Source organism: Lepus europaeus, chromosome 9 (genome assembly GCF_033115175.1).
Source record: "Lepus europaeus isolate LE1 chromosome 9, mLepTim1.pri, whole genome shotgun sequence".
Classification (NCBI taxonomy): Eukaryota; Metazoa; Chordata; class Mammalia; order Lagomorpha; family Leporidae; genus Lepus; species Lepus europaeus.
Window position 1 is genome coordinate 12,569,630 of NC_084835.1, and position 27,933 is coordinate 12,597,562.

Sequence of the window (27,933 nt, forward strand, 5' to 3'; positions counted from 1 at the left end):
GCCGCGACGGCGGCGGCCCGCAGATGCGCATGCGCAGGGCGCGGAGCGCGCCTGCGCAGGCCGCCGGGCGACGTGGCCGGCCGGAGCCCGGAAGTGGTCCGTGTGGAACTGCCGTCGGACCTTCGCTCCAAAGCGAGCCTGTCCAAGTTTTGGCTGCTGCGTGGCGTCTACCCCGGCACCACCATGTTGAAGAAGTTCGACAAAAAGGACGAGGAATCGGGTGAGCTAGCCGAGGCGGAGGCCTGAGAGAGGCCGGGCCTCCGCTCAAGCTCTTGGGACCCTTTTCTGGGAGTCCTCCCGGGCCTAGGTGCTGACCCTAAGGCCGACGAGGTCCCTTGGGGGCGGGGGCTTGTGCAGAGGTCTGCAATGGGCCATCCGCGGGCCTCTGCAGACCCCGAGTATCCTCTGCTACCCTTCCTTCCAACCCACGCTCGTAGGCTTGGGCAGCTTGGGCAGGTCCTGCCCCTCCGTGGGCCTCAGTTTCCCTGTTATGTCAGAAGAGGGCACTGGTCAGATGCTCTCCTTTTACTTGCTCCGTCCAAGGAATCGCCAGGCCTGCACTGGGGCTGGCTACGATGAGGCGTAGTCGTCAGAGACCCTGTCCTGACCCTTTCATTCATTGATACCACAAGCACACGTCCGGCGGGCACTGGACCGTGTCCTGGTACTGCAGGGAACAAGGGGACTGTCCTGCCTGCGCTGGGACTATTGGGATGGGAGTAGGCAGAGTGGAGAAGGCTGACAGCAGCCAGATAATCACAATACGGTTAATGATAAACGTAAGGTGCTTTGGAGGAAATGTGGTTGTGAGGCATAGGGAGTCAGTTAAATTGCATGAATGAGAGACACAGGACTATACCAGGGCTGCTGGTGATTGGCAGCTTAGAGTAGAGCGCCTGTCCCCTTGAGAGTAGGATCTCTAGACAGACTGTGGAGCCCTGGTTGCCATTCCTGAGGGGTTGGAACTCTACTAGATAAATAATAGGGACATCTCTCGCTTCCCTATCTCCTGGAGAGTTTTGAAATTCGGGGTAGCAACATGTCTTATCAATTCTTCTTTTGAATTTTATTGAAGGTATACAGATGTCATGCGTTTCATGTGTCTCCACTCTTCTTGACTGTAGGTGGAGGCTCCAACCCCTTCCAGCATCTTGAGAAGAGTGCCGTGCTCCAGGAGGCAAGTGTCATGTGCCCCTGTCTGTCCCATCATGGGGGTTCACCGTCCAGGCGGGCGACTCACTGTCATGGTCATAGTGCTGGTTTAACAGCAATAGGAGAGGAAACCTGTGTGTGGAAGGGCAGGGCAGCTCTGTTTGTTATGCTGCTGTTTTTGTTCTTGTTCATTTCTCTTTCTAGGTAACCATGTTTATAGTTCATCCCTAACTAGTATTAAGAGAGGATTTCAGGAATTATTATTAGATGAGTTAAAAAAATTCTTTCCTTATGAAAATGAGCTTGTCTCGGCAAGTGTGTTTATTGACCTTGGGACTTGTCAGACTTTGAATGTGCAGGTAATATCTGCTGTTGCTTCTTAGGCCCGTGTATTCAATGAAACTCCCATCAACCCTCGGAAATGTGCCCACATCCTCACCAAGATCCTTTACCTCATAAACCAGGTAATGGGGTGAGGTTGGGGGTGGATGATGTTGGGAGGGATGCACAGCTTGTTGTTACCATTAGGCTGTTTGACAGCCTCTGTGTGGTTGTAGCCAGTGGCCCAGCTCTGGGGCCCCTCAGTGTCCAACTCTGATGTGTTGTTTTTAGTGGAGCTTCTGCAGGTCTGAGGATCTGGCCTGGGCTGGTCCAGCAGGAAGTACCGTGTGGTCCCTCTGTTCCAAGCTGAGGTTTATTTATTTGTTTACTAGAAAAGCAGAGTGATAGAAACAGAGAGATAGAAAAATCTGCCACTGGCTTGGTTCACTCCCCAAATGCCTGCAACAGCCAGAGCTGGGCTAGGCTGACGTCAGGAGTCAGGAATTCCATGTGGGTCTCCCACGTGGGTAACAAATTAACAGAGAGCTGGATCAGAAGTGGAGCAGCCAGGTCCCGAACCTGCATACTCCAATAAGGGATGCCAGTATCTCAAGCAGTGACTTAATCCACTGCACCACAGTGCCAGCCCCTGAGACTTCTTTCTCGATTACTGCAGGGGGAGCACTTGGGGACCACTGAAGCCACTGAAGCCTTCTTCGCCATGACCAAACTCTTTCAGTCCAACGATGTAAGTGCCCCAACCCCAGCTTTCCTGGAGAGGTGCCAGATGGACGGGGAGTGGGAAGGCCAAGGGAAACTGGCCACACCCATCAGTGTGGGGTACATTTGTGTAGATTGGAGAATTCTTCTGACGTTGGCCCTTTCACTGAACCAGGACTGATAGGACTTTTCCCGTCTCCTCCCCAGCCCACACTGCGTCGGATGTGTTACCTGACCATCAAGGAGATGTCTTGCATCGCAGAAGATGTCATCATTGTCACCAGCAGGTGAGTCTGGAGCCTGTGCTTGGCTCCTCTGATGGTTTCCATTGACAGAGGCCATCTTCCTCCTGTGTGTCGGCAGTGAGATTTTCATTTGCATATTGCCAGCTGCCCTTTCCCTTTCTGTCTCCGTCACTGTTTAGTTAACGCTGGCTCCCCCATGGCAGCCCTCCAGAGTGAGCCTTTTCCCTTTGACTTCTCTGGCCTTGTTTTATACACAAATATTATTTCCCTAGTTACTGCTAGTCAACAGAGCCAGCCTGGAACTTTCTCAAAGACTTCAGTGAGTACACAGAAAACACTAGAAAAATAGGTGTAGAGAATGCAGGAGGTGAGTGAACAGGCTTGCGTCCTAAGTACTGGTTTCTGTAACAAGCTGAGTGATTCAGGATGTATGTGTAATTCCCTGCCCTTTAGAACTGGGATTCCATTTTCTTATTTCTTCTTGCCACAGTTTGGAAGGGATGTCAGACATTGTAGATTTGTTTAGAAAATACTGTGTATCAGTCCTTGTGTGTAGCTCTGGGGATATAGCAACAAACTTGACAGTTACGACCTGTACAGGGCCCTTGAATTTACAGAGAAATGGCCAGACCATCGAGATCTGTGTAATGCAGTTTATCCCAGGAAGTATTACAGAGTGGGAGGACAGACTAGAAGGGCACTCAGCTTGGATCTGGACTTGGGACAACCTCCCAAAACAAGAGTCCGAGGAGAACCTGAAGGACCAGTAAGCAGTTGCAGGACAAAAATGGAAGTGACAGGTAAAGAGTGCTCCAAGCTGATGAAAGAGCTCTAAGGCCTAGAGAGGAGAGAGCATGGCTTGTGGGGGCCTTTGTCTGTCTCCCGTTCTGCTTGCAGTCACTAGCAGTAGGAAGACATGGGAATGTTTTGGTGAAAACAGGGGAGTGACCTGGCCGATTTTGAGTTTTATAAAGATCCCACCAGGTGCTATGTGGAATTTGGAGGAGAACACAGAGGAGACCTGTGTGGTCATGCAGGCGAGTGTGGCGACAGGAACTGCAGAGGAATGGGCAGGGCCAAGTTCCACATGTGTTGACAGCACCTTCTCCCTTGCAGCCTGACAAAAGACATGACCGGGAAGGAGGACAACTACAGGGGCCCTGCCGTGCGAGCCCTCTGCCAGATCACTGACGTGAGTACTGCTGCCTTTGCCTGCTTCCTGGCCGCTTGGTCAAGGCGTTGGCCGGATCGTTTGCACACTTCAGGTTGTCCCCCATTTCACTGAGCCAGGAGGTGAGGGGGAGGTGGAAAAACTTTACTCCCACACTCCCCCCACACCTCACTGTCTGCATCATTAGTGTTGCTGAGGGTTCGTTACATTGCCTCCCACCATCTGCTTGTCCCCACAGAGCACCATGCTGCAGGCTATTGAGCGCTACATGAAACAGGCCATCGTGGACAAGGTGCCCAGCGTCTCCAGCTCTGCCCTGGTGTCTTCCCTGGTGTGTAGCTGCTGCTGAGTGCCTGCTGGGGATGGGGTGGAAAATTGAGGAAAATGTCAGAGTCAGTTTCCCTTAGGGAAAACAAACATGGTTTTGTGTTCTCAAGTCTGAGGGTCCTGCCCACCTTCTCAGTGAAGAGAGCCAGGGAACTCTGGGTTGATTGCGGAGGGGCCCAGGTGAATGGCCTTAATGTCCCTTGGGGTGAAAGGCTGTTGGAATTTGGATCTGGCAGGAAATCTGCCAGAACAGTGAGACTAGGAGTAGGTGTCATATTGAATTTGTTCACAATTTCAAGGCCAGACAGTGGTAAGGCCCTGAGCTGAATCTGAGGGAAGCTCGAGAGCCGAGCCCAGCAAGTGTGACGGGAAAAGCATCTCTCCTGCCTGCCCCTTAACGTGCCCTGTCGTCCACAGCACCTGCTGAAGTGCAGCTTTGATGTGGTCAAGCGCTGGGTGAACGAGGCCCAGGAGGCGGCATCCAGTGATAACATCATGGTCCAGGTGAGATGTGAGCAGGGAGTATTATTTAAAATACTTAGGCAGGGGCAGGCATTTGGCTTAGGCCTGTCCATAAACTAATGATAAAGGAAGTGTGGCATATATACATGATAGAATACTATTCAGCCATGTGGCTTTCACAACATAATGAATGAGTTGGAGACCATCACCCCAGTCCCAAAAAGACAAATACTGTGTTTTCTCTGATTTGTGGTGACTAATACACAGAATACCAAAAGAGGTATATGAGTGAAGTTGATATTTTGAGATTTGATTATTATTTATAGTCCCCGTCTATATTCCTGAGGAACAATGGCTTTTTTACTTACTACTTGTTGAATTCTTCATGTGGTGGGTATTATGCTTATGATTATAATGAAAATTGCACCTATGTCATTGCAAAAATTAAAAGTAAGGGGGCCAGCACTGTGGTGTAGCGGATAAAGCCGCCGCCTGCAGTGCTGGCATCCCATATGGGTGCTGGTTTGAGTCCTGGCTGCTCCATTTCCTGTCCAGCTCTCTGCTATGGCCTGGGAAAGCAGTAGAAGAGGGCCCTGGTCCTTGGGCCCCTGCACTCGTGTGGGAGACCCTGAAGAGGCTCCTGGCTCCTGGCTTTGGATTGGTGCAGCTCCAGGTTACAGCTGTCTGGGGAGTGAACCAGCAGATGAAGACCTCTTTCTCTCTCTCTCTGCCTCTGCCTCTCTGTAACTCTGCTTTTCAAATAAATAAGTAAATAAATCTTTTTTAAAAATGAAAAGGAAGTAAGGAGGAGGGTGGGAAATATTATGGATTTTTTTTTTTTTTAAGATTTATTTATTTACCTAATAGAGAGAGAGGGAGAGATAAAGAGAGGTCTTCCATCTGCTGGTTCACTCCCCATTTGGCCACAGTGGTTGGAGCTGGGCCAATCTGAAGCTAGGAGCCAGGAGCTTCTTTAGGTCTCCCACGTGGATGCAGGGGCCCATGCACTTGGGCTATATTACACTGGTTTCACAGGCTGTTAGCAGGGAGCTGGATGGCATCGTTACATCTGCCCCACTTCTGATCCAGTTCCTTGCTAATGGTCTGGGAAAAACAGTGGAAGATGGTCCACAAATGTTTGGACCCCTGCCATTCAAGTGGGAGGCCCAAATGAGGCCCAGTACCAGCCATTCCAGGCAACTAGGGAGTGAACCAGCAGATAGAAGGTATCTCCTTCTCTGCCTGTGTGTGTGTGTGTGTGTGTCTTCCTCTCTCTGTTACTCTGACTTTCAAAATAAGTAAGTAAATCTTAGAAAAAAGAAAAAACTGAGAAGGCTAAAAAACTCAAAGAGATATAGCGAGAGGCAGGGCCACACAGACAATGGACCTGAGCTTCCCGTTTCTATCTCCATGGCTGTTTCCTGTCCTCCAGTACCATGCGCTGGGGCTCCTGTATCATGTGCGTAAGAATGATCGCCTGGCCGTCAATAAGATGATCAGCAAGTTCACCCGGCATGGCCTGAAGTCTCCCTTTGCCTACTGCATGATGATCCGGGTGGCCAGCAAGCAGCTGGAAGAGGAGGATGGCAGGTAATGGCTCTGGTCTCTCACCAGCCAGATGATGCCTCATTCATCCTGCCTGCAGGACCGTCCTCAGCTTCTTGCCACCCTGTGTTCTTTCGTAGCCGTGACAGCCCTCTGTTTGACTTCATCGAGAGCTGCTTGCGCAACAAGCACGAGATGGTGGTGTATGAAGCTGCTTCAGCCATCGTCAATCTGCCCGGCTGCAGTGCCAAGGAGCTGGCCCCGGCTGTGTCAGGTCACTAGGTGTTCCTTCACTCAGCTGCACGCATTTTTTGTTTGTTAGGATCTAGGCTCTGGGTTGGGGTCAGGGGCAAGAAGAAAATGCCCTCATGTAGGCCATGATCTGGTGTGAAGTGGTCAGTACCCAGACAGTCCCTGCTCTGTGCTGGGTACTGCTGGAGCCTCTCACAGGTGTTACATTCTGGGGTGGGCTACTTTTAGTTCCATCTTGCCATTAAAGAGGCTTAAATGAAGTTCAGGTCCATTCTGGAGCCCTTTGGACTGGTCAGCCAAGGATGAAGACCTGGTGGAGGAACCTGGGATCTGTGAAGCCACTGTGTCCTGGCTGGGGCTTAGCTGTCCCAAGTGAGAGAAAGAAGTACAGGGATTGTCCTGAGCCTGGGCATTGGAGCCCTGTACCTGGGTTTGAATCCTGGCTCTGCCCTTTACCAGCTGGGTGAGTCTCAGTGGTCACCCATCCTTTCTTGGCCTCCTTTTTCCTCTGAAATGTAGATAATGCCCATGCCTATTGCATAGGGTTTTGGTAGACAGTAATCACGTGTGATCTGTACATGCTGCCTAGAGTGGTGCTCAGCACCATAGTGAATGCAGCCTGTGTTCTTTGCTGTTGTTAGGGGGAATTCAGCAGCCTGGAATTGTTTCAGGCTCAGTCATTGAGCCTTCACAGCCTCATCTGGGTAGACCCCGTGCTGGTTATTGGGATCTCATGTGATGTGGTTCCAAGTGGTTGGTGCTGGAACATGGTATGTTGAGAGGTTAGGAAAGGAGAGGCTGTGAGGAGTCGGAAACCTGGATTCAAAGAGAGAGAGAGAGACAAGAGAGTGTTCTAAACAAGGCATGACCAGTGACAGCAGAAAAAAACACGTAAAGAATTCGTTCAGTGAATCAGATATGCTTTCATTCTTATTATATCCTCCTTATTTTCAGAATAATGGAAAATGTAGCGTCTTCAAAATGAGTTATTTTAAGAAAAAAAATTCTTTGAAAAAATACAAAAGCCACATTAGAGACATGGATATTCCAGTCCAAGTGCAGAATTTAGCTCTGAGCTTCCTGGCAATAAGACAGAGGAAGGAAGTGGTGGTACCTGACCTAGATCTCAGCTAGTGGTAGAAAGTAAACCAGTTGTTGCTGAGAGGACTTTGTTTCCCACCCTCAGAGAAACAGGAGTGAGCAGTGGGGCTCTTCACAGTGCTGAGAACTCAGGCTGCAGGTGCAGCCAGTCCTGCATGCCAGTCCTGCTTCTGCTGCTTACTGGCCGATAACCTAAAGTTAACTTCAGGGGCTCTACCCCATTGTGCCTCGGTCTCTTTGTCTGTAAAATGGGGCTGATGGCAATCACTGATTTCCCATGATTGTGAGGATTTGGTGAGACTTGCCAGCTGCTCAACCTAGTGTGCCTGGGGATGTCAGCAGGAAATGAGCTAAGCAGAGGGTTTCAGTCTGAGCAGCCTTGGAGCCCTTGATGCCATGCTCTTCTCTGGGAGGCTTTTCCCCAGATTCTCCCAGCTGCCCAGCACTGAGGCAAACTAGCCTGTGGCATCTCTTTCCCCACAGTGCTCCAACTTTTCTGCAGCTCACCCAAGGCCGCTCTCCGGTATGCTGCTGTCCGCACCCTCAATAAGGTCAGAATCCGGGGATGGGAGTTGGGAGGGTTGGGGGAAGTGGGCCTGATTCAGCTGGAGGTGTTTCCTGGCCCCTGACTGGCTGGAAAGGGGGTACCCCAGTCACAGTTAATTATTCAGGATGATGAAGTTCATCCAAAGGTCAGGGCCAAACTCATCAAATGTAGTGACAGAATTGGGTCCTGCTCTCCTCTCTGTCCTCCCAAAACAGGTTGCCATGAAGCACCCATCAGCAGTGACAGCCTGCAATCTGGACCTGGAGAACCTGGTCACAGACTCAAATCGCAGCATTGCCACACTGGCCATCACCACCCTCCTCAAGACAGGTAGTGAGAGCAGTATCGACCGCCTCATGAAGCAGATCTCCTCCTTCATGTCAGAGATCTCCGATGAATTCAAGGTACCCAACACCCTGCTTGCTCTTGACCCTCAGAGTCATGACCCACATGACCCTCAGCAGCTGTGTACCTGCTGTCCAGAATCCTTGGGCCAGGATATATCTGAGGGGGCCAGGTCAGCCTGGAGGGCTCAGTGCAGGTGGTCACATCACCCATCAGGGGGCTTGACCCTGGGGGTTGTGCCCAGCTCTGCCTCCAGCCCTTCATCCACTTGTCCCTTGGTACTGCAGGAGCAATAGTACTCAGGTATTTATGGAATACTTGCTGTCTGTTGGTGGAGTTTCAGGTGAGGCAACAGAGCAATGAACATGATAGGTAACTGCTCTCGTGCAGCCTTTTTACTTGCAAGGGGAGATAGATGGTAAACAAGTGAGTGAGTGGATGGGACAATTTCAGGCATGGGCCGTACAGGTATACATAGGATACAGTAAATGTAGCAATGCAGCAGAAGTTGCTGTAGGGACGTGAACTGGAAGACCATTATGAGGGGTTGAGCCAGCCATGAGAACTTTGGGGCTAGCATAAGCAGTGAGGTCATAGTGGATGAAGCAAGACCCCATGTGGGGCATTACATGTCATGATTTAGGGTTTTGACTGTAAAGAAGACATTGGAGAGGTAGTTTTTAGTAGTACTTTTTAAATTTTTATTTTGAAACAACTCAGAGAAGTTTGCAAAGAAATGTACTAAAAAGTCCTGAACATCACACCATCAACCCCCTCTCCCAGTGCCAGCATCCCATGCAGCCACTGAAAGTTGTTATACAAGAAAATGACATAGGCACAATCCATGGAGCTTAGCCAGAATCCACAGTTACTGTGTGTGTGTGTGTGTGTGTGTGAAGCCATGTGCAGTGTGGCACAAAGGTAGCCTTTCAAAACTGCTTCTGCAATCAAAGCACTCCACTGAACCATCAACAGAAGAATCTCCTGTGTTAGCTGTACAGCCACATGCATTTCTACCCACTGGCCCTAATCCCTGTTCTCAATTCCTCTAATTATGTTGTTTCACAGTGTTACATAAGTAGAGTCATGTAGTATGATCTAGAGCAGATAATAAGAATAATTAGTGTGGTGAGTTCTGCAGTGTGAATTATGCAAAGTAGGCAGAAGTTACCTCTACCTGGGTTCTCAGAATGCTTTGTAGGCTGAAATGACACAGTGAGTTTTTTTTTTTTTTTTATATTTATTTTTGTTTATTTGGAAGACAGTTACAGAGAGAGGTAGGGAGAGAAAGAGAGAGGTCTTCCATCTGCTGGTTCACTCCCTAAATGGCCACAGTGGCTGAGCTGAACTGATCTGAAGCCAGGAGCCTCTTCCTGATCTCCCATGCTGATGCAGGGGCCCAAGCACTTGGGCCATCCTCTGCTGCCTTCCCAGGCCATGGCAGAGAGCTGGATCAGAAGTGCAGCAGCCAGGACTTGAACTGGCCCCCATATGGAATGCCGGCACTGCAGGCCAAGGCTTTAACCTGCTATGCCACAGCACCGGCCCCTACAGTGAGATTTGTACATTGGAAAGATCCTTCTAGGGGCAGGCATTGTTGCAGCAATGGGGCACCGTGTTAAGCTGCCACTTGGGATGCCCACATGCACTATCAGGATGCCTGGGATTGAGTCCTAACTCTGCTTCGAATCTAGCTTCTAGTTGATGTGCGTTCTGGGAGGCAGCAGTTAATGGCCAAGTGCTTGGGTCCCTCCCACTTATGTTGGAGACCTAAATGGAGTTCTTGGCTCCTGACTACAACCTGACCCAACCTCAACCATTGCAGGCATTTGGAGCAGTGAACCAGCAGATGGAATATTCTTTCTCTCTCTCTTTTGCTCTGCCTTTCAAATAAAAGTAAGGCTTTTTTCTTTTTTTTTTTTTTTGACAGGCAGAGTGGACAGTGAGAGAAAGAGAGAGACAGGTCTTCCTTTAGCCATAGGTTCACCCTCCAATGGCCGCCGTGGCTGGCGTCCTGCAGCCAGCGCACCGCGCTGATCCGATAGCAGGAGCCAGGTGCTTTTCCTGGTCTCCCATGGGGTGCAGGGCCCAAGGACTTGGGCCATCCTCCACTGCACTCCCAGGCCATAGCGGAGAGCTGGCCTGGAAGAGGGGCAACTGGGACAGAATCCGGCGCCCCGACTGGGACTAGAACCCGGTGTGCCGGCACCGCAAGGCGGAGGATTAGCCTGTTGAGCCGCAGTGCCGGCCTAAAAGTAAGTTTTTAAAAAGTAGGCCGGCGCCGTGGCTTAACAGGCTAATCCTCCGCCTTGCGGCGCCGGCACACCGGGTTCTAGTCCTGGTCGGGGCGCCGGATTCTATCCCGGTTGCCCCTCTTCCAGGCCCTAGCTCTCCGCTGTGGCCCGGGAAGGCAGTGGAGGATGGCCCAAGTGCTTGGGCCCTGCACCCCATGGGAGACCAGGAGAAGCACCTGGCTCCTGGCTTCGGAGCAGTGAGATGTGCCGGCCACAGCGGCCACTGGAGGGTGAACCAACGGCAAAAAAAAGGAAGACCTTTCTCTCTGTCTCTCTCTCTCACTATCCACTCTGCCTATCAAAATAAATAAATAGAGTGCTAGTTTATTTAAAAAAAAAAAAAAAAGTAAAGAAAGATCCTTCGAGAGCAGTGTGGAGAGCTAACTGGGTGAGGAGACAGCTGCATGAATTCAGAAGGAGATGAAGGTGCGTGTATCAGGCCCAGGAGTGGGAAAGCAGGGATAGTGCGAGTTATTCAAGGAACAGAGCTGGTTGGCAGGGCGTAGTGTGAGAGCTGAGAGGGTGAATGCTGGCAAAGGTGAAGCCATTTCGATTTTGGGATGATGGTGGTGCTGTTGACCTGCCTGGCGAAGGAGGAGAGGATCAGGCCTCAGGAAAGGGGAAGGTGATGACTGACTGCAGCAGCACTGAGTTAGGGACTGCAGGCCTGGGGAAGGTGTCTGGTAGACAGTTGGAAATGCAGGTCTAGACCTCCAGGCAGGAGATAAGGTTTGGGGGTCGTTGGCATCCTGGTGAAAGCCATGAGGGAATGTAAGTTTGCTGAAGAAGAGGACTGAGGACAGAATAATGAAGCAGCAGGCTGGATGAAAGAGGAAACCAGGCCGGCGCTGCGGCTCACTAGGCTAATCCTCCACCTTGCGGCGCCGGCACACCGGGTTCTAGTCCCGGTCAGGGCACCGATCCTGTCCCGGTTGCCCCTCTTCCAGGCCAGCTCTCTGCTGTGGCCAGGGAGTGCAGTGGAGGATGGCCCAAGTCCTTGGGCCCTGCACCCCATGGGAGACCAGGAGAAGCACCTGGCTCCTGCCATCGGATCAGCGCGGTGCGCCGGCCGCAGTGCGCCTACCGCGGCAGCCATTGGAGGGTGAACCAACGGCAAAAGGAAGACCTTTCTCTCTGTCTCTCTCTCACTGTCCACTCTGCCTGTCCAAAAAAAAAAAAAAAAAAAAGAAAGAAAGAAAGAAAGAGGAAACCAGACAGGTGAAGGGTTGAATTGTGGAAGTGACTAGGGAAAGGGGCTGGACAAGTGAAGTGGAGGGGCCTAGAGACTCACTGTGAGGTCTGGGTAGAAAAGCAGAGTGTGTAACCAGAGTCTGACTCGGAGGCCATTGAGAGTGCCGTGTGTGCCATCTGCGCTGGGTGAGCCCAAGGATTACATGATCCTGAGCCTGAGGGTGAAGTTCCTTGCCCTTGTGTTGTGTCCAGGGTGTGGGTGGCCTGGTCTGAGATGGACTGAGCTGGCGTTTGAGAACGGAGTCACTCAGCCCTGGTGGCAGGGGCTGCTGCTCACACCTTTCTGTTTGACTCAGGTGGTGGTTGTCCAGGCCATCAGTGCCCTGTGTCAGAAATATCCTCGAAAACACGCTGTCCTCATGAACTTCCTGTTCACCATGCTGCGGGAAGAGGTAAGAGTAGGGGCATTTGGGACATGCCAGGTCTGGTTCAGGGAGTGACTGGCAGCTGACTGTAGGCTCGGCTCAGAGCCAACAGCCTCCTCTTCGTAGGTGTGCTTAGTCAGCCTGTTAACCAGCTAGCTTTCCTGGTGCCTGCAGCCCTTTAAACTCCTTGTAGACACACGATGTAAACACACACCAATTACTGGTGATTTCAGTAATAACTGCATGACTCACCAGCTCGCATGCAAAACACAGCAGATGCCCTGAGGTGATGCTTATGCAGAAGATGGGAAAACATGTGTTCTGTGCTGCTAGAGTCTAGCGCAGAAATATTCTGGCTCATTCCAGGAGCTCAAGGGGCATTTTCTTATAAAACTGTCCTAACAGTGCAACATTGTTTCTATTTTTGTTCCTGATAACTATTAATTCATTTATGTCACCTTTCTTTGGATGACTCAACAAAACTGGTTAATTTCACAGGAGCACAAGCAAATGTTCCAGGAGCAGGTTGAGCCCCCAGATACGTGGTACCCCTTCCCCCAGGCCCAGAGTGGGTATCTCTTATGAGTGGAATCATACAGTGTTTATCTATTTCTGACTGGCTGATTTTACTTAGCATAATGTCCTAAAGGTTTATCCATGTTGTGGCATATATCAGAATTTTCTCCCTTTTAAAGATTGAAGAATCATACTTGTGTATGGATAAACCACATTTTGTTTTTTCCATTCCTCTGTCAGTAAACATTTAGTGGGATAGGCATTTATCCTAGCGGTTATGACACTGGTTAGGATGCCCGCATCCCACATTTTGGAGAACTAGGATTCAGTTCCTAACTCCAGACCCTGGGAGGTGGCAGTGATGACTCAAGTAGTTGGATCCCTGCCACCATGTGGGAGATCGGGATTGTATTCCCACCTCCCAGCTTTAGCTCATGCTATGGCAGGCATTTGGGGGATGAACCAGCAGAAAGGGAGATCAGTCTGTCTTTCTGAAAATGTCTCTCTGCCTTTCAAATAAATAAATAATAAACTCTTAGGTTGCTACTTCCTTTTAGCTATTGTGAATGCTGTCATTGTGAGCATGAGTGTACAGATAGCTCTTTGGACCCTGCTTTTAATTTGTTTGGGTATATATGCAGAAAAGGAATGTTGTATCATATGGTAATCCATGTTTAATATTTTAAGGAGTCACCATTCTCTTTTCCATAATGGCTGTCCCACCTATTCTGTCTTTTGTCTTTCCTCTGAATTGGAAAGGATGGAAAGGAAAGTAGAACCTAAAATGTTTTTATTAAACTTTCAATTATTAGAACTGGACTGCTGGGGCCAGCATTGTGGCGCAGTGGGTTAAGCTGCCACCTGCAACATTGACATCTGTTATTAGCCTTGGTTCGAGTCCCTGTTGCTCTGCTTCTGATCCAGCTCCCTGCTAATGTGCCTGAGAAGGCAATAGAATATGGGGTCAAGTGCTTGGGCCCCTGCTACCCATGTCGGAGACCCAGATGGAGTTCAAGGCTCCTGGCTTCAGACTGGCCCAGCCCTGGCTCAGTGGCCATTGGGGTAGTAAACCAGCAGATGTAAGATCTCTGTCTTCCCTCTCTTTGTACCTCTGACTTTCAAATAAATACATCTTTAAAAAAATTTAAAAATAAGCTTCTGCAAGCTTTCAGTCCAAGCCTTTTGTTTTGCGTGGAAAAGAGGTAGAGCCCTAGGGAGCCAGGTGCTATGCCTCCAGTTCCTGTGTTTGCACCATTGTCACTGGTCCTGCTCAGCTCGACCCCTCCTGCTGCAGGGCGGCTTTGAGTACAAGCGCGCCATCGTGGACTGCATCATCAGCATCATTGAGGAGAACTCAGAGAGCAAGGAGACAGGGCTGTCACACCTGTGTGAGTTCATCGAGGACTGTGAGTTCACTGTGCTGGCCACTCGCATCCTGCATCTCCTGGGCCAGGAAGGGCCCAAGACCAACAACCCCTCCAAGTATATCCGCTTCATCTATAACCGCGTGGTCTTGGAGCATGAGGAGGTTCGGGCAGGTAGGTCTGAGCCAGATTTGACCTTGGGCTGTTAGTTTGTTTTAGTCAGTGTCCCAGCAAAACGGTTGAACCCCCAGTGGGGTCATTGAAAGCAGTGTTTTTCCCTCATAAGCTGCTCTTTGTAATATTTAGAAGGGCCTTAAATGTCATCTAGTTCAGTGGTTCTGTACCTCTATAAGTTGTTGATTTTTTTTTTTTTTAAGTTTCACTGTTTGTTAGTGTTGAGGGGTTTTTCTTCAATAAGTTTTGTTGAGATAAAATTCACATACCATAAAATTCATCTTTTTATGTAAGTGTACAATTCAGTGAACATCTGTCTTGTTCTTCACTTTTTAAAGTTTCTATTCTTGGTGTGGGCATTTGGCACAAAAGTTAAGAAGCTGCATGTGGGCCTGGCTTTGTGGCCCGGCAAGTTAACACATTGCTTGCAACATCAGAGTATGAGTTCGAGTCCCAGCTGCTCCACTTCTGATCTAACTCCCTGCTAAAGTATGTGGAAGGCAGTGGATAATGGTTCAAGTACCAGGGCTGCTGCCACTCATGTAGGAGAAGCAGATGGAGTTCCAGGCTTCTGGCTTCCACCTGGCACAATGCCAGGCTATTGTGGACATTTGAAGAGTGAACCAGTGGATGGAGCATCTTCTGTCTCTCTGCCTTTTCAACAAGTATAAATACATAAATCTAAAGGGTAGAATTCTTTTTTTATGCAGTTTTATTTGTTTGGAATGCAGAGTTAGAGAAAGAGAGGTCTTCCATCTGCTCATTCATTCCCCAAATCATCACAATGGCTGGGGCTGGGCCAGACTGAAGCCAGGATCCAAGAGCTTCCTCCTGGTTTCCCACATGGGTGCAGGGGCCCCAGCACCTGTGCCATCCTCTGCCACTTTCCCAGGTATACTACCAGGGAGCTGGACTGGAAATGGAGCAGTTGGAACTTGAACCGGTGCCCATATGGGATGCTGGCACTGTAGGCAGTGGCCCAACCTGCTATGCCACAACGCCAGCCCCGTGGATAGAATTTTTTTAAAAAGCTTCCTAGAGCCCTTGAATGGGAGCCACCAATCTGATTTGGCTCCCTTCTCCATTAACTAGACAGGGAAGTTGGGTTCTAGGTGGTGCTAAGATCCAGCCAAAACCACTCATTGTGTTTGTGGTGACTTTGGGCCTCCTGGCTTGAGACTGCTATTCTCTGGGTCTCTTCTGCCTGAATGAAAACCCACTGGAAATACTCAGGTGATAAGCTCTTGGCATATGTTGGGTAAATCATATTTGCTTCATAATTGCAGGTGCTGTGAGTGCTCTGGCCAAGTTTGGAGCCCAGAACGAGGAGATGTTACCCAGCATCTTGGTATTGCTGAAGAGGTGAGTGTAGGCCCAAGGATCCTGGTGTATGATAGTGTTCTCTCCAGCCCAGGTGACTTTCCTTTATCTCTTTCTGCTAAAAAGGAGGAGAAAAGTTATACAGCTGTTGATTGTAGCAAAATAGAAAAGGATAGAAGAGCATGGAAAATAGTATCATGCACAGCCCATCACCCAGATGTGACCAATGTTGAATTTGTATAATTTATATACCGTGCAATTCAGTATTCAAAATGTATGATTCATTGGTTTTTAATATATTCATGGAGTTGTAGAATCGTCACCACACTCTAAAACATGTTGGTTGCCCCAAAAAGAAACCCATCTTGTATCTGTTAGGTACTTCCCACTCCATCCACCCCTTCTGGTCCCAGGCAACAATGAATATTTTTATCATTTCAGATTTGCCTTTTCTGGACATTTCATATAAATGCAGTCATAACATATGTAGCCTTTCTGTTGGATTGGCTTCTTGCACGGTGTTCCTAAGGCTTATCCATACTATACAAGTGCAACAGTACTTTATTCCTGTATATTGCCGAATGTATTTCTTTGCATGGATATACCATCTTTTGTTTATCCACTTATCAGTTGACAGACATTTGAGTTATAAATACTCAAGTACAAGTTTTTCTATGTGTATATATTTTCCTGTCTCTTGGCCATATACCTGGGAGTAGAATTTATGGGTCATGTTCAATGTTTTTTACATGCTATTGAGTAAGCTGACTGGCTAGGCTTCTGGGAGAGGATATAGAGAGCATGAATATGCCCACCTCCTGGCCTGTCATTAGAGTTTCATGGGCCCCTCTGTGCTTTTTGATGCCACTGTTTTAAGATCTGCTTGGGTGCCACTTGTTCCCAGAGCTTTAAGACACCTGCTTCCTCCTTTCACCCACTGACGAAACCCTACATGGCCACGCCCACTAGGCCCCAGTCAGGAGCACTCTGTGTCCCTGCTGCAGGTGTGTGATGGACGATGACAATGAAGTAAGGGACCGAGCCACCTTCTATCTGAATGTCCTGGAGCAGAAGCAGAAGGCCCTCAATGCAGGCTACATCTTAAATGGTGAGTCTTTCCCTGGCTGTCTCTGAGCCCGCGCTTTACCGGAGCTGTGGACCTTCTCATCACTCCAGAGCAGATAGGGGAAAATGCCTGGACAGGGGAAGTCAGCGGCAAATCACTCTTGGCTGGTCTTTCATGGCAGCCTCCCCAGATCATACCAGTGTGGGTAGGAACAGCCCAGGGAATCGAACGGAAGTCATTGATAAAAACTTGTGTTTTCATAATACTTTACCTTTTGTCTGTCATTTTGTATCTGTGTTTACTCCTTTCACCAATCCTGTGGGAGAAAGGTGTCTGAGAATGCAGAGGCTCAGGAAGTTACGTGATTTTCTCAGGATCATATCACGCAGGATTTGTCATTGGAGGATCCTAGGCCTCAGTCTTTCTATAGGGGGTTCCTGGTGCACATTTTCTTGTGCCTTCCAGACAGAATGACCTCTGTTTCTCTGACCTCCAGGTCTGACTGTGTCCATCCCTGGTCTGGAGAGGGCTCTGCAGCAATACACTCTAGAACCATCGGAAAAACCTTTTGACCTCAAGTCTGTGCCCTTGGCCACCACGCCCATGGCAGAGCAGAGAACAGGTATGGCCTGCCACAGGCCCTCACATCCAGGCCTCTGTTCGAGGGATCTGCCTTGGTTGGTAAGCTAATAACCTAGCCAGGACAGATAGGGTTGTGTTGGGAGGGAATCCTTTCTACCTCCGGGCCCAGGGAATGGAGACACTCCAAGATGTTTGCTGTTCTTGTTTACAAGTTCTGAACCTCACACTCTGGGGAGGGTTTGGGTTTAAAATCCCTAAATAATGGCACTGGGCCTACACCCACACTGCCCCTGACTGGAGCCGTCAGTCACCATGTACATTTGCTCCTGCAGAGAGTACCCCCATCACAGCAGTCAAACAGCCTGAGAAAGTGGCAGCCACCCGACAGGAGATCTTCCAGGGTGAGTAATGGCTGGGTGGGCATAAGAGAGCTGGACTTGGTCTCTTCAGGGGAATTAAAAACAAGAACTGTTTTTATTGTGTTTCTCCTGAGTGCTGGGCCCCAGAGAGTGCTTTAGATCATCACATTTGACTCTTACTTAGAGGTTGCTAGGTCCTTTGGTATCTGAGGAATTAGAAGTTTAGAAAGTAGTTTGTCCGAGGTTGCACAGACAGAAAGTGGAGGGGCTGGAATTAACAATCAGCTCAGAACTGGCTCAGAGCTGCCATTGAACTGTGCTTCTGAGAGCTTAGATCCCTGGAGCCCAGGTGGTTCAGGATATCTGATGGAACACAACTAGGGTTCAGAGACACTGGTACGTTTTCTTGGTCCATGTTGTATTCATTCCTCATCAACTTGTAAGGTTTTGTTTAGGCTTCCATCTGTGCTTTTAGTCTTGTATTGTTCAGTTTTTCTTTCTGTTTTATTTGAAAGACAGAAAGACAAGCAGAGAACAAACAAAGAACAAACATCCTCTTATCTCCCCAAAAACCCTCAATGGCCAGGACTGAATAAGGAACCCTTACCTCAATCCATGAAGGTGGCAGGGACCCAAGTACTTTTTTTTTTTTTTTTTTTTTTTTTTTAAGATTTATTGACCGGCACTGTGGCTTACTAGGCTAATCCACTGCCTGCGGCGCCAGCACTCCAGGTTCTAGTCCTAGTTGGGGCGCCGGTTCTGTCCCGGTTGCTCCTCTTCCAGTCCAGCTCTCTGCTGTGACCCGAGAAGGCAGTGGAGGATGGCCCAAGTGCTTTGGGCCTTGCACCCGCATGGGAGACCAGGAGGAAGCACCTGGCTCCTGACTTCGGATTGGCGCAGCAGCACCAGCCATAGCGGCCATTAGGGGGGTAAACCAACAGAAGGAAGACCTTTCTCTCTCTCTCTCTCTCTCTCTCTCTCTCTCTCTCTCTCTCTCTCTCTCTCTCTCTCTCTCACTGTCTAACTCTGCCTGTGGGGGAAAAGATTCATTTATTTATTTGAAAGGCAGAGTTATAGAGGGAGGCAGAGGCAGAGAGAGAAGTCTTCGATCTGTTGGTTCACTCCCCAAATGGCCCCAACGGGCAAGCCTGGGCCAGACCAAAGCCAGGTATCAGGAGCTTCATCCAGGTCTTCCATGAGGATACAGGGGACCAAGTGCTTGGGCCATCTACTGCTTTCCCATTAGCAGGGAGCTGGATCAGAAGTGGAGCAGCAAGGCTTGAACTAGCACTCATATGGGATGCTGGTGCTGCAAATGGCAGCTTAACCTGCTATGCCATAGCGCTCCCCAGCCCTGCGATCCAAATACTTGAGCCATCACCTGCAGCCTCCCAGGATATGGCATTAGCAGGAAGCTAGAATGGAATGGGAAGCAGAGCCAGGACTCAGACTCCAGCACTCCAGTATGGGATGTGGACATTCCAAGTGGCATCTTGCCCACTGCACTACATGCCCTCCCCAGTTTTGCATTTTTTAAAAGGAGGGCTGTGTATGGAATTGCTAGACCTTTTTCTCCACTGAGTTCTTACTTTGAGAACTAACAAATGTCCCTCTTCGTGAAGCTCTCCTGTTCTAAGCTCACCACTTCACCCAGCTCTTCTCTTTCTGTCTCTCTCTGCCTTTCAAATAAAATTTTAAAAATAACGTGTCTGTAAATGGATTTAAGGCTAGGATATTGGGATCTCCCTGTCAATTTGTTGCTGGACAGAGGGGAGGAGATTATTCTTTGGAAATGGTACAACGTGAGCAAAGTAAGGGAAATAAGGCACAAATGTATTCAGATAATGGTGAGTAGCCACTCATATGTACACGTCCATCTGTCTCAGGTAGGGTGGAAGACCTTGAGGCTTGGTCATAGGTTTATTAGAAACCAGTTGGTCTGGGGATTGGAAGCTGAGTGAATGTGGCCTTGTGGGTTTCAGAGCAGTTGGCGGCAGTGCCAGAGTTCCATGGACTGGGGCCCCTGTTCAAGTCCTCGCCTGAGCCCGTGGCCCTCACTGAGTCAGAGACAGAGTATGTCATCCGCTGTACCAAACACACCTTCACTGACCACATGGTGTTTCAGGTGAGCAGGTGGGCTGATGCCCTGCTGGGGCTTGTACCCAGGGAGTGGTTCCCTTCCTGTTGGGTCCTGTAGGGTCATGGCACCCCAGCACTGGGAGCCAATTTAATAACACTATCAGTTCCCAGCAAACAAGGACCTCTTTACTAAGGACCTCTCTGGCTCCTGAGTGACAGCACAGAGACAGGGAAATTAGGGCATGGGGACTGGATGGGAGTCAGCTTGGCTCCCAGGGAAAAGTGGGACCTCCTGGTTCTCCCTCTGTAGCCTGGCTCGGATCTAGAGCAGTATCTAAGCTCTTCTCTCCTCCCTTGTGCAGTTTGACTGCACAAACACACTGAACGACCAGACCTTGGAGAATGTCACCGTGCAGATGGAGCCCACCGAGGCCTATGAGGTGCTCTGTTATGTGCCAGCCCGGAGCCTGCCCTACAACCAGCCTGGGACCTGCTACACACTGGTGGCACTGCCCAAGGAAGACCCCACAGCTGGTGAGACTCTCTCCAAATACCAGTCTGGCCTTTTGGAGCCCATGGGATGAGGTTGGGGTGGGCAGCTGAGCACCAGGTATTTGTCTAGTAGAGCTTTATCTCCTTGATTTCAGGCCTGAGAATAATAATGGCCAAGTGCCAGCTACTCTCATATACTATTTCATCCACATAGCAAATCTATGGGGATAAGGACTGCTCTCCCTGTTCATTTAGGTGAGGAAACTGAGGCTTGGGTTATGTGACCTAAGCTCACATGGCAGCAGAACGCAGGCTCTCTGATTACACCTTGTTGTCTCCCAGAGACAGGCATAAACACTCAGACATCTCATATCCATTCCTCCAGTGAAACCACGGTGTCTTTTTCCAGATGTGGGACAGTAGACCAGACGTGGCTGCTGTTGCATGGATGTAGACATCCTGCATTGTCTGTTTTATTCTCTCTTCCTCCCCTTGGACCCAGGACTTAACTTTCCTATCCTTCTACAAGGTGGTGCCCCCTGTCTATCTTGGGGGGGTTGGATGGCTACTAATAATGTAGCAGAGGCCTCAAGGTATACTGTGCCCATCTGCCCTGTGGAGGAGAAGAGCTGCCCCTGCAGACTGGGGATCTCCTGACCACACAGACTTTGTTTTCCACAGTGGCCTGCACGTTCAGCTGCATGATGAAGTTCACTGTCAAGGACTGCGACCCCACCACTGGGGAGACTGATGATGAAGGCTATGAGGATGAGTATGTGGTAAGAAGCCAGTCAAAGGAGGCTCAATTTTTTACTGAGGCTGCTCTTTCCAGAAGCTGACAACCAGAGTAAATCCTTTTCTTGCTGTTTATAGCTCTTCTTTCAAAGAACTTTTAACTTATAAATAGACATGCTCATGTATAAAAGAATACTTAAGAAACACAAAAGTGTAGTATAAAACAAAGTATAGACAGATTATAAATAATTTTTGGTAGGTGTACTTTTAGGGGTAGTTGTATAGTTGAGATCATTCAGTACATTATAGATCTTGCTCTTTTAACTAAAAGTCATAGTTTGTTTTCCATTAGCATTGCAAATACTTCATAAACACAATTTTTAATGGCTTTAAACTATCTCATTTTATAGATAGATCATAAGTCATCTGACCTTTTTGTTCCTTTAATGTTGGGCATTTAGGTTTCCAAATTCTCACTATTTGGGTTTCCACATTTTCAGTATTATTTATAATGGTACATTAAACACCCCTTTTGGTGTAAATTTTAATCTTTATTTCAGATTATTTCCTCAGGATAGATTACTAGAAGGAGATAACTGGGTGAAAGAATAAGCATGATTTTTAGATGACTCCTGTTATCAGATTGCTCTCTCGCTAAGTTGGATCCATTTTCTGTGCTGGGAGGTCCTCTGGTGCAGTAAAATAGCCCTTGAACCTCCTCCCAGAGCTTGGTTGGAACAGAGTACAGGCTCCTTCTGGAGTCTGAACGTGGGGTGGTTACTCAGTGCCATCTGCTTGGGGACGTGCATTTTTTTTTTTAATTCTTGATTTTATTTATTTATTTGAGAGGTTGAGTTATAGACAGAGGGGGAGACAGAGATGTTCCATCTCCTGGTTCACTCCCCAAATGGCTTCAAGGCTGGGCTGACCACAAACCAGGAGCCAAGAGCTTCTTCTGGGTCTCCCATGCGGGTACAGGGGCCCAAACACTTGGCCCACCTTCCACTACTTTCCCAGGCCATAAGCAGTAAGCTGGATTGGAAGTCAAGCAGTTGGGACACGAACCGATGCCCATATTGAATGCCGGCGCCATAGGCAGAGATTGGCCTACTACACCACAGCACTGGCCTGGGACAAACATTTATTTATTTATTTATTTAAGATTTACTTATTTATTTGAAAGTCAGAGTTACACATAGAGAGAGGAGGTGAGGCAGAGAGAGAGAGTTCTTCCATCTGCTGGTTCACTCCCCAATTGGCCACAACGGCCAGAGCTGCACCGATCTGAAGCCAGGAGTCAAGGACTTCTTCCAGGTCTCCCATGCACTTGCAGGGGCCCAAAGACTTGGGCCATCTTCTACTGCTTTCACAGACCATAGCAGAGAGCTGGATCAGAAATGGAGCAGCTGGGACTGAATCTGGTGCCACTTAGAAAGGATATTGTGATAATTAGAGTTATTACTGGGTCATACACTGGCCCCCCCCAGCAGAGACAGAACCCTTGCACCAGACCTGGATGGTGAGAAGCTGCCGAGAACAAGTGGATTACCCTTCTTTCACAAGTAGCTGGAAACTTGCTGTGAAATCCCCCTATTTAAAAATTTTGGCTTGATCATAATGATAGGATTAAGAGTCAAAGGGATCACATAAACAAGACTAGTGTCTGCTAATACTAACTGAGAGAATAAAAAAGGGAGAGAATGATCCAACATGGGAAGCGGGATACACAGCAGACTCATAGAATGGCAGATGTCCTAAACAGCACTCTGGCCTCAGAATCAGCCCTTAAGGCATTTGGATCTGGCTAAAGAGCCCATGAGAGTATTTTAAGCATAGAAAGCCAAGACACTCTGGCAAAAAAAAAAAAAAAACAACCTAAATGAAAGATCTCTGTGAGTGAGATCCCAGCGGAAAGAACGGGCCATCAAAGAAGGAGGTACCTTTCTCTGAAGGTAGGAGTGAACCTCCACTTTGACTATGACCTTGTCTAAATAAGATCGAAGTCAGCGAACTCAAAAGGCTTCCATAGCCTTGGCAACTCATGACAAGAGCCTAGGGAGATTACTGACGCCATAAACAAGAGTGTCAATTTGTTAAGTCAACAACAGGAGTCACTGTGCACTTAATCCTCATGTAGGACCTCTGTCCTTAATGTGTTGTTCATTGTAAATTAATGCTGCAACTAGTACTCAAACAGTATTTTACACTTTATGTTCTGTGTGGGTGCAAACTGTTGAAATCTTTACTTAATATATGCTAAATTGATCTTCTGCATAAAAAAAAAAAAAAAGGATATTGTGAGGCCAGTGTTGTGACATAGCAGGTAGGACTGCCACCTGCACCAACCAGCATCCCATGTGGGTGCCAGGAAAAGTTCCAGTTGCTCCACTTCCAAACTAGCTCCCTGCTAAAGGCCTGGGAAAAGCAGTAGGAGATGGCCCAAGTGCCTGGGACCCTGCTGTCCACACGGGAGACCTGGAAGAAGCTCCAGCCTCCTGGCTTTGGCCTGGCTGCTGCAGCCATCAGAAGAGTGAATCAGTAGAAGGAAGGTCTCTCTCTCTCTGTCTCCCTCTCTCATTGTAACTCTTTCAAAAAATAAGTAAATCTTTAAAAAAGGAAAAAGAAAGGATCTCACAGATGACAACTCCAGGGTGAAAAGTATTGGTAGATTGATACCTGATGTCGGGATGTTTTCCATGGTGGGGTTATAAGAACCTTGAGGACAGGTCTGCAGGCCTAGCACATCCTCAGAACCCAGCAAGCACTTTCTGAACAAGCTGCAGGAGGAGATGAATGGATGAGTTCAGAGCAGAGGTCCATGGGAGTATCCCCTGTGGGTACCTAATCTCCACCTCCATATCTCCAGCTAGAGGATCTAGAAGTCACTGTAGCTGATCACATCCAAAAAGTCATGAAACTGAACTTTGAAGCAGCCTGGGATGAGGTAGGGGATGAGTTTGAAAAGGAGGAAACATTCACCTTGTCTACCATCAAGACTCTCGAAGGTAAGATCCTGGGGATGCTCTTTCTGGCCTGCTTGCCTTGCAAGACCCTTGGGTGCTGTTAAAGTGCCCTTCCCTTTTTTCCTCTAAGGATCCAGGGCCATAGCTAGAACACATCAAATGCCACTTCACCAAAAGCCCTTCAGAGCACAGAGCGGGTGGTGGCACACAGGGGAGACAAGATAAATGGCTTAACAGTACTGGGATTTCTCTCTGCAGAGGCTGTGGGCAATATCGTGAAGTTCTTGGGAATGCACCCTTGTGAGAGATCAGACAAAGTACCGGATAACAAGAACACCCACACGTTGCTTCTGGCCGGTAAGCAGCATTTCCAAGTGGCAAGGGCATAGGTCGTTTACATGGGGGATGATTGGATCCTGGGCTAACGACTACACTGGGAACAGGAAGAGTCAAAATCCACAGCTTTAGAATTCACAAGGTATGCCAGGGGAAGGAGGGGCAGGGCAGGGCATCGTGGCAATGTTAAAACCACTGCTTGGGTTGCGCATGTTCCACATCAAGAGTGCTGCTCAGAGTTCCAGTATCTGTACTTCCAAACTAGCTGCCTGCTAATGCCTCCTAGGAGGCGGCAGATGATGGCTCAAGTGTTTGGCCTCTGTCACCCACATGGGAGACCCAAATGGAGTTCTGTACTCCTAGCCTTGGAAGTGAACCAGAGAATGAGATCTCTCCCACCCCCATCGCACACACTATGCCTTTCAAGAAGATGAAAAATAAACATACATTTAAAATTCACTAAGTATAAAGAGAGGACAGTGAATCCCCCTCCCAGCTTGCTGCCAGCTATCCAGTTGTCCTTCCAGCATCCAGTGTTACGGTTACAAACCATGCCTGTATATCCTCCAGTTACTTTATAGCCAGAAAAGCTAACATTTCCATTTCTTAATTCATTTTTATTTGTATAATTACATTATTCTGCAATTTGCTTGTCACTATACAGTGCATCTTGGAGATCTTTGCTGTCAATATATAGTTTCCTCATTTTTCTTTTAGTTACAATAAAATATATGTAACAAAATTTAACTTTTAAAAAGATTTTTGTTTATTTGAAAGGCAGAGAAGTAGAGAGAAGAGAGAGAGCTCTCCCATTTGCTGGTTCAGCCCCTAATGCTGGAAACTCTATCCTGGTCTCCCATGTCAGCGGCAGGGACCCAAGTATTTGAGCCATTGCCTCCCAAGGTGCACATTAGCAGGAAGCTGGAAAGGAGAGCAGAGCCAGGACTTGAACCCAGACACTCCAGCTTTGGATGCATCCAAAGTGTATCCAAGTGTCACCTTAGCCATATAGAACAGTTCAGTGAAATTATACATTGTTATGTAACCATCACTGCCATCCACCTCCAGAATCTTATCCCAAATCGAGTCCTTGTTTTTCTTGTTTATAGCTGTTTCATATCCTATCCCACAGTGTGGGTATACTATATTTTATGGAACAAGCATTATTGATAAACATTCAGATTTCCAATTTTCTGTTATTACAGACAGTGCTACTGTGTGCACACACTTTACCTGGCATGTATGCACTGAGGATATCTGTAGGATACATTTCTCAAATTTTCATTTCTCATTTTGATAAATCCCTAACTGCAACAAGCCATTCAGAAGGATTCTGAGCCTTTCCTTTCGGACAATACAGAATGTTATCAAACTCTGAGATCTTTGCCATTCTATCTGAAAAAAATGGTATCTTAGTGTAGTTTTGATTCACATTTGTTATATTTTGAATGAATTTAAACATCTTAAATATTGAAGAGTCATTTTCATTTCTGTTTTCTCTTAATTGTTTTCATATCTTTTGTCTAATTTTCCACTGGGTTGGTTTCTAATAGGTATGGGTATTTAAACAGTGTATCATTGGAAAATTTCAAACATATACAAAAATTGAACAGTATAACGAATCCTACATTCTCATCTTCCAGTAGAGCAACCAGCAGCACCTGTACCCACACTCACCCAGATTATTTTCATGCAGATTCCAGATAGAGCATTTTAGATGTAAATGATTCTGTATCTGTACATTTCTATGAGATTAGGACTCTGTATTTAACATAGCAAAGCAATACAGTTACACCAAAAACAGTTAACAAAAGGAAACAGGACTTGAGGGTTGGGAGGATGCTCTGCTTCAGTGCCTTGCTCACGGCTGACAGCCCCCAAGACCTCATTTCTGGCCACAATGAAGCAACCCAGTCTCCTGGGTCCTGCAGACATCTGCTTTGTGGTTTCCTCTGGGTAGGGCTGTCCCCCACTTCTGTGCTCCCAGATTCAAGCAGCACGTGAGAGCCTCTGTGACATCAGGTGTGAGCCTTCCATGGCCGTTAATTCACATGAGCTTGGCGGAAGCCGTTAGTATTATCACCCCTCTACTTTGTAGTTGAGATTTATTTATTTATTTATTTATTTTGACAGGCAGAGTGGACAGTGACAGAGAGAGAGAAAGGTCTTCCTTTGCCATTGGTTCACCCTCTAGTGGCTGCCGTGGCCGGCGCGCTACGGCCGGCGCACCGCGCTATCCAAAGGCAGGAGCCAGGTGCTTCTCCTGGTCTCCCGTGGGGTGCAGGGCCCAAGCACTTGGGCCATCCTCCACTGCACTCCCCAGGCCATAGCAGAGAGCTGGCCTGGAAGAGGGGCAACCGGGACAGAATCCGGCACACCAACCGGGACTGGAACCTGGTGTGCCGGTGCCGCTAGGTGGAGGATTAGCCTGTTGAGCCACAGCACTGGCCTGTAGTTGAGAATTCTGACGCTCAGGAACATAGATGATGTGCACAAGCCTCGGGGATCTCTGCTCACCCCTTACTGACTTCACCGCACCACAGCCGCCTTGATCGGCTGCTGCAAGTGTGACCCTCAGCTCGTTCCTGCAGTCCCATATGCCTCACCTACCTGCACTTCTCTCCCTTCTAGGTGTGTTCCGGGGTGGTCATGACATCCTGGTGCGCTCTCGGCTGCTGCTTTTGGACACAGTGACAATGCAGGTGACAGCCAGAAGTTCAGAGGAGCTCCCAGTAGACATCGTCTTGGCATCTGTGGGCTAAGGGACCTGCCTGCATAGGCCCTTTTCTAATCCTTTCCCCCCAACACTAAGAAGTCACACCTTCCCCATGAAACTGGTGAAAACCGCTTCACAAGCTTCTGTATAGAAACAATTAGGAATCATTTTGCAGGTTTTTTTTTAAATTCCACCCCACTCACAACTGCTGGGGGTAACTTTTTTTTTTTAACTAGGGGATGATTTTGACTTGTCCTAGGTCTCGCTGTCCTGAGAGCCAGGAAAAGAACGTTGCAAATGAATAAAATGTTGGTACCTGCTCTTGAATTTATCCCCAAAGAAACCATCTTATGCCTATAATAAATCAGCATGTATTTATTGAAAGACTACTTCTGCAGGCTCATGTGTAGCACATCACCCAGTCAGAGCATCTGCGCTGTCCCCTCTGCACCGCTTGGCCACTGTGCGCACAAGGCACAACCCTCTCCCGCTCATTCCCTGGCCCGGCGCCAAGCCCAGGGACCGGACCAGGTGCAGGTGTGCCTGGGGAATGCCAACAGCTAACTCACAACCACTCTGCTGTTAGATGGGAGCTGGGAGGGTCTGGGTCTGACGGGTGGGCCCTGGGTTTTCTGCTCCCAGTTCAGGGATGGAGAGAGGAAGGACAGACTTTGAGAGCGTCCTCCGTTAGCCACGGAGGAGGGGAGCCCGGGTTTATGTCCCAAGGGAGCAGGCTTTTAACTCAAGCCAGGTGGTTTTGCCACCTGTGGCAAGAAGACCTGTAATGCCTGTTTTTAGAAATCCTTCGGGATTCAGATGGAGGCGACCCCGGGAGGCCTCACTTCGGTGCCCACCAACGCTGGAGTGATTTGCGGGACCCCTTAAGTTCCCCACGGTGTGAGGCAGTTAGGACTGCGACGAGACTACCAGGGTTTCCTGATTTCACCCGTCATCGGCCTGCTGTCCCGGGGCGGGGACGTTAATGCCGCCGGGAACCGGCCAGGCTGGAGGAAAGCAGAGCTCCGAAAAAGCGGGGGTTCGGGCGGTTCCCGAGGCGGTCACTGCAGCTCGAGGAACTTCCGGGGAATTCGTCCTGCCCGGGAGGAGGCCCCGCCCGCCGCGATCCGAAGAAC

General features: G+C 48.7%; 1 protein-coding gene across 2 annotated transcripts; it reads left to right on the forward strand.

Moving 5' to 3' along the window:
• The first annotated feature begins 65 nt into the window (after positions 1-65).
• On the forward strand, positions 66-27,189 carry COPG1 (COPI coat complex subunit gamma 1). Of its 2 annotated transcripts, XM_062200558.1 has the most exons (24): positions 66-220; positions 1,125-1,177; positions 1,536-1,616; positions 2,150-2,221; positions 2,401-2,480; positions 3,555-3,630; positions 3,848-3,940; positions 4,354-4,440; positions 5,831-5,988; positions 6,084-6,217; positions 7,780-7,847; positions 8,059-8,247; positions 12,030-12,125; positions 13,909-14,152; positions 15,439-15,514; positions 16,477-16,580; positions 17,035-17,160; positions 17,453-17,521; positions 19,462-19,604; positions 19,921-20,092; positions 20,732-20,829; positions 23,652-23,790; positions 24,007-24,105; positions 26,716-27,189. In XM_062200558.1, the coding sequence occupies exons 1-24, from the start codon at positions 184-186 to the stop codon at positions 26,844-26,846; spliced, it is 2,625 nt and encodes an 874-aa protein (XP_062056542.1). In that variant the 5' UTR covers positions 66-183; the 3' UTR covers positions 26,847-27,189. The 2 variants fall into 2 exon arrangements, with proteins under 2 accessions (XP_062056542.1, XP_062056543.1); XM_062200559.1 differs by lacking the exons at positions 66-220; positions 1,125-1,177; positions 1,536-1,616 and having other exon boundaries at positions 2,175-2,221; positions 2,369-2,480.
• The last annotated feature ends 744 nt before the right edge of the window (positions 27,190-27,933 follow it).

Bases quoted from the DNA above. Each gene is read 5' to 3' on its own strand.
- COPG1 (XM_062200558.1), top strand. From the start codon at position 184: ATGTTGAAGAAGTTCGACAAAAAGGACGAGGAATCGG. The intron at 5,989-6,083 runs GTAATGGCTCTG...GTTCTTTCGTAG, and splicing joins CTGGAAGAGGAGGATGGCAG to CCGTGACAGCCCTCTGTTTG. The intron at 19,605-19,920 runs GTGAGCAGGTGG...TCCCTTGTGCAG, and splicing joins CTGACCACATGGTGTTTCAG to TTTGACTGCACAAACACACT.